This window comes from Trematomus bernacchii, unplaced genomic scaffold, assembly GCF_902827165.1.
Source record: "Trematomus bernacchii unplaced genomic scaffold, fTreBer1.1, whole genome shotgun sequence".
Classification (NCBI taxonomy): domain Eukaryota; kingdom Metazoa; phylum Chordata; class Actinopteri; order Perciformes; family Nototheniidae; genus Trematomus; species Trematomus bernacchii.
Window position 1 is genome coordinate 156510 of NW_022987768.1, and position 12960 is coordinate 169469.

At 46.1% G+C, this 12960-nt stretch overlaps 1 protein-coding gene across 1 annotated transcript; it reads left to right on the forward strand.

The window, feature by feature from the left end:
• The first annotated feature begins 2593 nt into the window (after window positions 1-2593).
• Window positions 2594-10432, forward strand: LOC117496723. The gene is made up of 7 exons (XM_034148460.1): window positions 2594-2679; window positions 4918-5079; window positions 5298-5750; window positions 7500-7704; window positions 8222-8298; window positions 8799-9050; window positions 9901-10432. The coding sequence occupies exons 2-7, from the start codon at window positions 4918-4920 to the stop codon at window positions 10105-10107; spliced, it is 1356 nt and encodes a 451-aa protein (XP_034004351.1). The 5' UTR covers window positions 2594-2679; the 3' UTR covers window positions 10108-10432.
• The last annotated feature ends 2528 nt before the right edge of the window (window positions 10433-12960 follow it).

Genomic DNA, 12960 nt, shown 5'->3' on the forward strand with positions numbered 1-12960 from the left:
GTCCCGATAACAGGATATGTGGCCGATACAGTGTGATATGGGCCGAGTAACAGTGTGATATGGGCCGAGTAACAGTGTGATATGTGCCGAGTAACAGTGTGATATGTGCCGAGTAACAGTGTGATATGTCCCGAGTAACAGTGATATGTGCCGAGTAACAGTGTGATATGGGCCGAGTAACAGTGTGATATGTCCCGAGTAACAGTGATATGTCCCGAGTAACAGTGTGATATGTCCCGAGTAACAGTGTGATATGGGCCGAGTAACAGTGATATGTGCCGAGTAACAGTGTGATATGGGCCGAGTAACAGTGTGATATGTCCCGAGTAACAGTGATATGTCCCGAGTAACAGTGATATGTCCCGAGTAACAGTGTGATATGGGCCGAGTAACAGTGTGATATGGGCCGAGTAACAGTGATATGTCCCGAGTAACAGTGTGATATGTCCCGAGTAACAGTGTGATATGGGCCGAGTAACAGTGATATGTCCCGAGTAACAGTGTGATATGTCCCGAGTAACAGTGATATGTCCCGAGTAACAGTGTGATATGTCCCGAGTAACAGTGTGATATGTGCCGAGTAACAGTGTGATATGGGCCGAGTAACAGTGATATGGGCCGAGTAACAGTGATATGTCCCGAGTAACAGTGTGATATGTCCCGAGTAACAGTGATATGTCCCGAGTAACAGTGTGATATGTCCCGAGTAACAGTGTGATATGTGCCGAGTAACAGTGTGATATGGGCCGAGTAACAGTGATATGTCCCGAGTAACAGTGTGATATGTGCCGAGTAACAGTGTGATATGGGCCGAGTAACAGTGATATGGGCCGAGTAACAGTGTGATATGTCCCGAGTAACTAGTAGTAGTAACAGTGTGATATGTCCCGAGTAACAGTGATATGGGCCGAGTAACAGTGTGATATGTGCCGAGAGTAGTAGTAGTACAACAGCTGTGATATGGGCAGAGTAACAGTGAATTGTCCCGAGTAGTAACCAGTGATATGTCCCGAGTAGTAAGTAGTACAGTGATTATGGCCGAGTAGTAGTAACAGTGTGATATTTTGTGCCGAGTAGTAAGTACGTAGTAGTAAGTCAAACAGTGTGATATGGGCAAGAAGTAACAGTGATATGTGCCGAGTAACAGTGATATGGGCCGAGTAACAGTGTGATATGTCCCGAGTAACAGTGATATGTCCCGAGTAAGTGCCGAGTAACAGTGATATGTCCCGAGTAACAGTGTGATATGGGCCGAGTAAATGTTACATGTGTCTCAGTGCACTTCAGTTTGTACAGAATATCAGTATGACAATACGACACCCTCTGTCCTTAGACCCTCACATCGTATTATGGGTTTTAATATGGGTATATTATGGGTACATTATGGGTATATTATGGGTACATTATGGGTATAATATGGGTTTTAATATAGGTGTAATATGGGTGTATTATGGGTACATTATGGGTTTTAATATGGGTATAATATGGGTTTTAATATAGGTGTAATATGGGTGTATTATGGGTACATTATGGGTTTTAATATGGGTATATTATGGGTTTTAATATAGGTGTAATATGGGTTTTAATATGGGTGTATTATGGGTATATTGGGTACATTATGGGTACATTATGGGTTTTAATATAGGTGTAATAATGTAGTTCTGCTGCCAGACAGGAAACAAAAGCACATTATTTTCTCCAAACATCCTTTATGGACTTTCTTTACAGAATCCTAGATAACTTTGAATACAGATTATGATTTAGTTTGTTGCTTCTTTGATTCATCATTTAAAGAAAGCACTTGTCAGAAGTGGGACTCGAACCCGCGACCTTCTGTCTGTGATGTTGGGAGGATCAGCCAATGAGAGAGCAGGCTCCAACAATCCTCCAACATTTGACCAATCACAGAGGAGAAAGGTTGAAGCATAGAGGTCAATGTAAAAAAATAACTTATGATATCATTAAATATAATTAATAAACGCATGCAGATATAATGTTGAACATTTATGAAATATGGAAATTAATGAAAACAAAACGTAAATAATATATTATTAATGTTATTAAACATAACTACTGTGTGTGTGTGTGTGTGTGTGTGTGTGTGTGTGTGTGTGTGTGTGTGTGTGTGTGTGTGTGTGTGTGTGTGTGTGTGTGTGTGTGTGTGTGTGTGTGTGTGTGTGTGTTTTGAGCATGAACATGTGTGATCAATAAATAGGGCTTCATCCTCCAATTCAATCTATTTATGAGATTCCAACATGCATTATGGAAATTATTAAATACAGAAATAACTGAATGTAAAGACAAATTAACATAACAAAACGGGATCAATAAAAAACAATTAAAACTAATAACAGGAATCATATCATCCGCTTGTTTTAACAATATAAAAAGCATGTGACGGAAGTAGGATTCGAACCCACGCCCCAGCGAAGAAACTGCGACCCGAACGCTTGAACGTTAGACCGCTCGGCTGTCCTAACTGGCTCCATTAGGCACTGTGAGCCTATATATTAGCCAATCAGAGCGAGGGTCGTCCAACATCTGACCAATCCCAGCGGAGGAATGTTGAACTATGAGTCACACACACACAGCTCTCACACACACATACACACAGCTCACGTGATGATGAGTCACAGTTTCACTTCAGGTTTCTCTCCGACAGACTAACATTACACGCAGGTAAGATCTTCTGTTTACCTTTGGTTTTAATATAGTTTACTCACAGTCTAACTACACAACAACTACACAACAACTACACAATAACCATAAAGCCGTACAGAACAGGATCAGTTTGTCTAATGATTAAAACACAACTGATCCGTCTGTTTTATTGACCGGCCTGTTGTATGTGTTGTTGTTGTTGTGTTTGTTGTTAGTAATGTGGAAGTATGAAGATCGTAAAGAGGCAGTCTGAAGTGTAATATCTTGTTCTGTGGATAGTGTATTACACTGTGTATACCTGAGTTACAGGGTACTAGCTTCTACTCTGCTGTTAGTAAAGTGTGTACCTGCTGATGTTCATCGTGTAAATACAAACAGTTTGAGAGAACACTCACCTGTTTACTCCCGAGGGTTAAATAACAAGTAAACAACAACTTCCGGTTGACGCTTTCAAACCTTTCAAAATAAAAGCACATCATTTGTGTTATTACGTTTTTTTATGAGAACAAGCTAAATATGAATGTTACACACACACACACACACACACACACACACACACACACACACACACACACACACACACACACACACACACACACACACACACACACACACACACACACACACACACACACACACACACAGGAGAAAGAAGCACAGAGCAGTGTTAGCATCGTTTTTTGACCTGAGAAGATATGTGTTTGTATTTGATACCTTTTGTTTAAGTAAAGAGTCAAACAGTGTGCGACCCCCTTTTTGGAAGCATGCTTGATACCAGGGCAACGACGGAGGGAAAAGTCAAAGCTACAGCCACAGACCCTAAAGCTTGGAAGTCAAGTAATACAGGTGTAATAACAGTGTAATACAGGTTTAATAACAGTGTAATACAGGTTTAATAATAGTGTGATAATAGGTGTAATACAGGTGTAATAACAGTGTAATACAGGTGTAATACAGATGTAATAATAGTGTGATATGGGTGTAATAACAGGTGTAATAACAGTGTAATACAGGTGTAATAACAGTGTAATACAGGTGTAATAACAGTGTAATACAGGTGTAATACAGATGTAATAATAGTGTGATATGGGTGTAATAACAGGTGTAATAACAGTGTAATACAGGTGTAATAACAGTGTAATACAGGTGTAATACAGATGTAATAATAGTGTGATATGGGTGTAATAACAGGTGTAATAACAGTGTAATACAGGTGTAATAACAGTGTAATACAGGTGTAATAACAGTGTAATACAGGTGTAATACAGATGTAATAATAGTGTGATATGGGTGTAATAACAGGTGTAATAACAGTGTAATACAGGTGTAATAACAGTGTAATACAGGTTTAATAACAGTGTAATACAGGTGTAATAACAGTGTAATACAGGTTTAATAACAGTGTAATACAGGTGTAATAACAGTGTAATACAGGTTTAATAATAGTGTGATAATAGGTGTAATACAGGTGTAATAACAGTGTAATACAGGTGTAATACAGATGTAATAATAGTGTGATATGGGTGTAATAACAGGTGTAATAACAGTGTAATACAGGTGTAATAACAGTGTAATACAGGTGTAATAATAGTGTGATATGGGTGTAATAACAGGTGTAATAACAGTGTGATATGGGTGTAATAACAGGTGTAATAACAGTGTGATATGGGTGTAATAACAGGTGTAATAACAGTGTAATACAGGTGTAATAACAGTGTAATACAGGTGTAATAACAGTGTAATATGGTTGTAATAATAGTGTGATACAGGTGTAATAACAGTGTAATATGGTTGTAATAATAGTGTGATACAGGTGTAATACAGGAGGTGTGTGGTGCAGTGGGTTGTCCGTAGGTGTTGGGATCAGGGGGTCACAGGTTCAAACCCCACTGCAGTCAGCATGTCGTTGTGTCCCTGAGACACTTCACCCCAAAGTGCTCCTGTGGGGATTGTCCACAGTATTGAGCATGTAAGTCGCTTTGGATAAAAGCGTCTGACAAGTGACATGTGATGTGATGTAATGTGATGTAATGTGATGTAATGTGATGTCATGTCATGTCATGTCATGTCATGTCATGTCATGTGATGTGATGTCATGTCATGTAATGTGATGTAATGTCATGTCATGTGATGTCATGTCATGTCATGTAATGTAATGTGGGTGAAATGAAGAAAACCCAAATCTATTCACTCTTTATAGTATTTAGTGATTTAAGGGTTAAGAGTCTCCCTGTTCTGCTTCCTGCTCTGATATAGATGCACGACCAGAACAGAAACCAGATCTCAGCAGCAGACCGGACCCTGAAGATCCCTGAGGTCCGGTACCATCCCAGCATCCAGCCCACGACCCCCAGAACCAGAACCAGAACCAGCCAGGACCAGAGGAGCAGACCTGCTGCTGCAACCCCCCTCAAGGCTGTACGCACCATTGTTAACGTTTAAATTATTGCAGTTACGTCCAAATATCGTACGATGTTTAGATCATGTCTGTATATCGTACGATAAGTTGTTAGCGTAAACAATTGAAGTTATGTTTATATATCGTGCAGTGTTATAAATCATTTAATCAAATAATAAAAAATACATTACGTCTTATTTTTAACAATAAACCCTGTTTCTGTTCTGAATAAATGAAGATGCAGGACCCGAACAGAAACCAGGTCCCAGCAGCAGACCGGACCCTGAAGATCCCCGAGGTCCGGTACCACCCGAGCATCAGCACCACGACCCCCAGAACCACAACCAGAATCAGCCAGACCCTGAGGCCCAGGCCTGCTGCTGAACCCCCCCTTCAATCAGGACCCAGAACCCCCCAGACTGGACCCAGAACCCCCCAGATTGGACCCAGAACCCCCCAGATTGGACCCAGAACCCCCCAGACTGGATCCAGGACCCCCCAGATGAAGCCTGCTGTGAGACCTGGACCCAGTAGCCCCCAAACTGGGCCCAGGAACCCTCAGACTGGACTCAGTAGCCTCCAGACTGGACCCAGAACCCCCCAGGTGAACCCTGCTGTGAGACCTGGACCTGATGCGGGGAAACAGAGTGCTGAGAGCCCGGTTCATGGAGACGCCCCCAGCCCGGAGCAGGTCTGTCGTGGATATCTTAAACACTCACAACATAAGCAGATAACCAAATAGAAACATATTGAAGCACAGACACAGAAGTGGTTGGAGTTAAAATATGATATTGTTGTCCAACAGTATAAGAGACAGATTACCCTTCATCCAATGAGCAGAGAGCACGGTATAAGAGACAGATTACCCTTCATCCAATGAGCAGAGAGCACGGTATAAGAGACAGATTACCCTTCATCCAATGAGCAGAGAGCACGGTATAAGAGACAGATTACCCTTCATCCAATGAGCAGAGAGCACGGTATAAGAGACAGATTACCCTTCATCCAATGAGCAGAGAGCACGTCTCCAGAAGGAGGGAATCTTACAGTATTGAACATGCGTGGAACTAGATCTTACACAATCATAAACACAACAATGTACCTTTTGACATGGTGTGATCATGTAACACAGGACACTGCAGAAAACACAGACTGCATGAGGAGACTCTGTGTACCATCAGTACAGGTGACCCCTTGTCAGAAAACTAAATGATTAACTCATGGCATGACTTACAGAACTTTATTATATGTCCATGATTCCCAAAAATCCCAAAACCACCAGACTCAGAGACAGTTTCAGGTCTAAAACCACCAGACTCAGGGACAGTTTCAGGTCTAAAACCACCAGACTCAGAGACAGTTTCAGGTCTAAAACCACCAGACTCAGGGACAGTTTCAGGTCTAAAACCACCAGACTCAGGGACAGTTTCAGGACTAAAACCACCAGACTCAGAGACAGTTTCAGGTCTAAAACCACCAGACTCAGGGACAGTTTCAGGTCTAAAACCACCAGACTCAGGGACAGCATCAGGACTAAAACCACCAGACTCAGGGACAGTTTCAGGTCTAAAACCACCAGACTCAGAGACAGTTTCAGGTCTAAAACCACCAGACTCAGGGACAGTTTCAGGTCTAAAACCACCAGACTCAGAGACAGTTTCAGGTCTAAAACCACCAGACTCAGGGACAGTTTTCAGGTCTAAAACCACCAGACTCAGGAACAGTTTCAGGACTAAAACCACCAGACTCAGGGACAGTTTCAGGTCTAAAACCACCAGACTCAGGGACAGTTTCAGGACTAAAACCACCAGACTCAGGGACAGTTTCAGGTCTAAAACCACCAGACTCAGGGACAGTTTCAGGTCTAAAACCACCAGACTCAGAGACAGTTTCAGGACTAAAACCACCAGACTCAGAGACAGTATCAGGTCTAAAACCACCAGACTCAGGGACAGTTTCAGGTCTAAAACCACCAGACTCAGGGACAGTTTCAGGACTAAAACCACCAGACTCAGAGACAGTTTCAGGACTAAAACCACCAGACTCAGAGACAGTTTCAGGTCTAAAACCACCAGACTCAGAGACAGTTTCAGGACTAAAACCACCAGACTCAGAGACAGTTTCAGGTCTAAAACCACCAGACTCAGAGACAGTTTCAGGACTAAAACCACCAGACTCAGAGACAGTTTCAGGACTAAAACCACCAGACTCAGGGACAGTTTCATCCCACAGGCCATAAGACTGTTAAACACCTGAACTGTTGAAAGAATATCCATAACATTAAACTTACAAATGATGTATGTAATATATCATAATCCAATGACTCTCCTTGCATGATGTTATCTGTGTTGTTGTGTTGCTCTGTGGGAGGAGCCTGTGACCTCTACACTGTAGCTCTGTACACATGACAATAAAAGCCTTGAATCTTGAAACATAACAGGTGCCACTGGGTCTGGGGGTCCGGGTGGACCAGCAGGAGGTGGAGGAGGTGGAGGTTCTGACCCGCGGGCAGAGCACCAACCCCGCCTGGTTTGCCTGGAAGAAGAACCGGATCACAGCCTCCATTGCTCACAGCATCGCTCACTGCGGATTCGTCAACGGAAAGAGCCAAACCCCGCCCACTTCCTACCTGGCTGCTGTCACAGGTAAACCCCGCCCACTTCCTACCTGGCTGCTGTCACAGGTAAACCCCGCCCACTTCCTACCTGGATGCTGTCACAGGTAAACCCCGCCCACTTCCTACCTGGCTGCTGTCACAGGTAAACCCCGCCCACTTCCTACCTGGCTGCTGTCACAGGTAAACCCCGCCCACTTCCTACCTGGATGCTGTCACAGGTAAACCCCGCCCCCAAATATAGGACCCTAACCCTAAATATTGGACCCCTGTACGTAGTGACCTGACTAACACGACTCAGCCTTTTTACTAACCATGACGGAGAGGTTCATGCTCCCTCATGATTTGTATAATGATGACATCAGAGAGAAATGAGCACCTCAGGTGATGATGACCTCAGGTGATGATGACCTCAGGTGATGATGACCTCAGGTGATGATGACCTCAGGTGATGATGACCTCAGGTGATGATGACCTCAGGTGATGAACACCTATGATGGGGAAGATAACAGTGAAGTAACACCATCTGGTTGTTTCTCACCTGCCAGGTGAGGCGCCGAGAGTCCGGACCAGAGCCATGTCCTGGGGGGTGCAGATGGAGGCCGAGGCCGTCCGCAGCTACCAGGTACAGAGTCACACACCTGGTGAAACATGAGCTCGTCTCTCTCATCATCCTCAGCTGAGGTGTTTTATAGCATCTCTGTGAGTGACTGCAGAGTTTGGAGATGTTTTTCTCAAAATCTCAAAATTCAGATTTTGTTATAAAAATTCTTACTTTTTCTCTAAATTCTGATTTTCTCTCTAAATTCTGATTTGTTCTGTAACTCCACCTCTTGGCAGTGAGAGTTATAGAAATTCAGATTTTTGAGATTTTGAGAAAAAGTCTGAATTTTGAGAAAAAGTTAACATTTTGAGATTTTGAGAAAAAGTGTGAATGTTTAGAAAAAGCAGCATCTTCTTGGTGTAGATGCTCGGCTGAGGAGCTGCGAGGAGAACCAGAACATATGAGACTGCAGACTAAAGCTCATGTTTATAATAACTCTGACAGAAAGTGGAGTTACAGGAAAGTCAGAATGTTGAGACGGTGAACGCCGGTTCCATCATTGATCTGTCCTCGTCCTGCAGGCTGTGAAGACGGCGGCGTTGGGACGGGGCGTCTCGGTGCTCGCCTGCGGGCTCTTCCTGGACGCTCAGAGGCCCTGGTTGGGTGCGAGTCCAGATGGCATCGTGACGGACAGCCGGACCGGCCAACGGCTGCTCTGCCTGGAGGTGAAGTGTCCCTACAAACACAAGGACAGACGGGTGGAGGACGCCTGCAGGGACGACCCCAACTTCTGCCTGAAGATACAGGACGAGGACAGAGGGAGGCCCGGAGAGGTCAGACTACTACTCTCACATCCTCTCTCTCACGTCCTCTCTCTCACGTCCTCTCTCGCCTCCTCTCCTCGTCTCTATAGTCCTCTCCTCGTCTCTATAGTCCTCTCTTCGTCTCTATAGTCCTCTCTTCGTCTCTATAGTCCTCTCTTCGTCTCTATAGTCCTCTCTTCGTCTCTATAGTCCTCTCCTCGTCTCCTCTCCTCGTCTCTAACCTCCTCTCCTTGTCCCCTCGTCTCTAACCTCCTCTCCTTGTTCCCTCGTCTCTAACCTCCTCTCCTTGTCCCCTCGTCTCTAACCTCCTCTCCTTGTCCCCTCGTCTCTAACCTCCTCTCCTTGTCTCCTCGTCTCTAACCTCCTCTCTTCGCCTCTCTCCTCGTCCCCTCGTCTCTAACCTCCTCTCCTTGTCCCCTCGTCTCTAACCTCCTCTCCTCGTCTCTAACCTCCTCTCCTTGTCCCCTCGTCTCTAACCTCCTCTCCTTGTCCCCTCGTCTCTACCTCCTCTCCTCGTCTCTAACCTCCTCTCCTTGTCCCCTCGTCTCTAACCTCCTCTCCTCGTCTCTAACCTCCTCTCCTTGTCCCCTCGTCTCTAACCTCCTCTCCTTGTCCCCTCGTCTCTAACCTCCTCTCCTCGTCTCTAACCTCCTCTCCTCGTCCCCTCGTCTCTAACCTCCTCTCTTCGCCTCTCTCCTCGTCCCTAACCTCCTCTCCTTGTCCCCTCGTCTCTAACCTCCTCTCCTCGTCTCTAACCTCCTCTCCTTGTCCCCTCGTCTCTAACCTCCTCTCCTCGTCTCTAACCTCCTCTCCTTGTCTCCTCGTCTCTAACCTCGTCTCCTTGTCCCCTCGTCCCCAGGTCCCGCTGTACGTCCTGAAGTCGTCCCACAGCTACTTCACTCAGGTCCAGGTCCAGATGGCGGTGACGGGCGTCCATCAGGCTGACTTCGTTGTCTTCACCCTTAAAGAGACGGCCGTGGTCCCGGTGACCTTTGACCCCGAGCTGTGGAGGAGACGCTGTCCAAACTGGAGACATTTTACCAAGACGCTGTCCTGCCTCACCTAAGAGATGGGGGGGGGGGCGTCCTGGAGCCCCGAGCTGTAGAGACACTTTAAAGAGGGGCCTCGCCTCCTTGGTGTGAAAGGGGCTCATTGTGACGCCTAAATGAGGCCAAGCGTAAACCGTAGTTTGGTCGTATCAGAAAACGCTCGGTGTCTTCAGGGAAAATATCTTGTCGTTACATTTGGAGGATTTATATCCATGTACAGACGAAGTGTACGAAAGAAAGGCCACTTGAGCTCATCTCCTTTTCAGGTCTTTTCTTGCTAATCTATTGGTTTGTAATCATGTGTTCTTTGAAGGGTCTTTTTAATAAAGCTTTGATAACGTCTTTGTGCTTCCCTTACTGAAAACTACAGGTCGGGTTTGTTCCTTGAACATGTTTCACTTTGACCTTTGACCTGAGAGACTTTCTGAGTTCCTTGAACATGTTTTACTTTGACCTTTGACCTGAGAGACTGTCTGAGTTCCTTGTAAAACATCACACATCAGGGTCTCTCTGCGCCCTCAGACCAAAATGCAGATGTCCCGTAAAACGATGAAAGAGATGCCAGAAAACGATATATTCTGTTCCTCAGAAACCTGAGTCTCAGACAGCTTTGTTTTCACGAGCTCCGACCTCACGTTGTCGTTCACGTCACATTGTCGTTTAGCATGGCCGTGGGAAGTAGGGGTGCTGAGGGTGCTGCAGCGCCCCCTGATGGAGGACAGAGAATCTGAACGTCCACAAGATTAAATGGAAATATAATACAAAAAAAACAAATTTTCGGCCTTGATGTAACAACATTCATAATGAAGTAACGATAACACCCTTTTCACCCCGGTTACACTTTCCATTTCCCCTCAGAGGCTCAGTGAGGTAAAGGACTCTGAGGCTCAGTGAGGTAAAGGACTCAGAGGCTCAGTGAGGTGAAGGACTCTGAGGCTCAGTGAGGTAAAGGACTCTGAGGCTCAGTGAGGTAAAGGACTCTGAGGCTCAGTGAGGTAAAGGACTCTGAGGCTCAGTGAGGTAAAGGGACTCTGAGGCTCAGTGAGGTAAAGGACTCAGAGGCTCAGTGAGGTGAAGGGACTCTGAGGCTCAGTGAGGTAAAGGACTCTGAGGCTCAGTGAGGTAAAGGACTCTGAGGCTCAGTGAGGTAAAGGACTCAGAGGCTCAGTGAGGTGAAGGACTCTGAGGCTCAGTGAGGTAAAGGACTCTGAGGCTCAGTGAGGTAAAGGACTCTGAGGCTCAGTGAGGTAAAGGACTCTGAGGCTCAGTGAGGTAAAGGACTCAGAGGCTCAGTGAGGGTGAAGGACTCTGAGGCTCAGTGAGGTAAAGGACTCTGAGGCTCAGTGAGGTAAAGGACTCTGAGGCTCAGTGAGGTAAAGGACTCTGAGGCTCAGTGAGGTAAAGGACTCTCTGAGGCTCAGTGAGGTAAAGGACTCTCTGAGGCTCAGTGAGGTAAAGGACTCTCTGAGGCTCAGTGAGGTGAAGGACTCTGAGGGTCAGTGAGGTAAAGGACTCTGAGGCTCAGTGAGGTAAAGGACTCTGAGGCTCAGTGAGGTAAAGGACTCAGAGGCTCAGTGAGGTGAAGGACTCAGAGGCTCAGTGAGGTAAAGGACTCAGAGGCTCAGTGAGGTAAAGGACTCAGAGGCTCAGTGAGGTAAAGGACTCTGAGGCTCAGTGAGGTAAAGGACTCAGAGGCTCAGTGAGGTAAAGGACTCAGAGGCTCAGTGAGGTAAAGGACTCAGAGGCTCAGTGAGGTAAAGGACTCAGAGGCTCAGTGAGGTGAAGGACTCTGAGGCTCAGTGAGGTAAAGGACTCTGAGGCTCAGTGAGGTAAAGGACTCTGAGGCTCAGTGAGGTAAAGGACTCTGAGGCTCAGTGAGGTGAAGGACTCAGAGGCTCAGTGAGGTAAAGGACTCAGAGGCTCAGTGAGGTAAAGGACTCTGAGGCTCAGTGAGGTAAAGGACTCAGAGGCTCAGTGAGGTAAAGGACTCTGAGGCTCAGTGAGGTAAAGGACTCTGAGGCTCAGTGAGGTAAAGGACTCTGAGGCTCAGTGAGGTAAAGGACTCTGAGGCTCAGTGAGGTAAAGGACTCTGAGGCTCAGTGAGGTGAAGGACTCTGAGGCTCAGTGAGGTGAAGGACTCTGAGGCTCAGTGAGGGTAAAGGACTCAGAGGCTCAGTGAGGTGAAGGACTCTGAGGCTCAGTGAGGTAAAGGACTCAGAGGCTCAGTGAGGTAAAGGACTCAGAGGCTCAGTGAGGTAAAGGACTCAGAGGCTCAGTGAGGTAAAGGACTCAGAGGGTCAGTGAGGTAAAGGACTCTGAGGGTCAGTGAGGTAAAGGACTCAGAGGCTCAGTGAGGTAAAGGACTCAGAGGCTCAGTGAGGTAAAGGACTTCAGAGGCTCAGTGAGGTAAAGGACTCTGAGGCTCAGTGGAGGTAAAGGACTCTGAGGCTCAGTGAGGTAAAGGACTCAGAGGCTCAGTGAGGTAAAGGACTCAGAGGCTCAGTGAGGTAAAGGACTCTGAGGGCTCAGTGAGGTAAAGGACTCTGAGGCTCAGTGAGGTAAAGGACTCTGAGGCTCAGTGAGGTAAAGGACTCTGAGGCTCAGTGAGGTAAAGGACTCTGAGGGTCAGTGAGGTAAAGGACTCAGAGGCTCAGTGAGGTAAAGGACTCAGAGGCTCAGTGAGGTAAAGGACTCTGAGGCTCAGTGAGGTAAAGGACTCTGAGGCTCAGTGAGGTAAAGGACTCAGAGGCTCAGTGAGGTGAAGGACTCTGAGGCTCAGTGAGGTAAAGGACTCTGAGGCTCAGTGAGGTAAAGGACTCTGAGGCTCAGTGAGGTAAAGGACTCTGAGGCTCAGTGAGGTGAAGGACTCA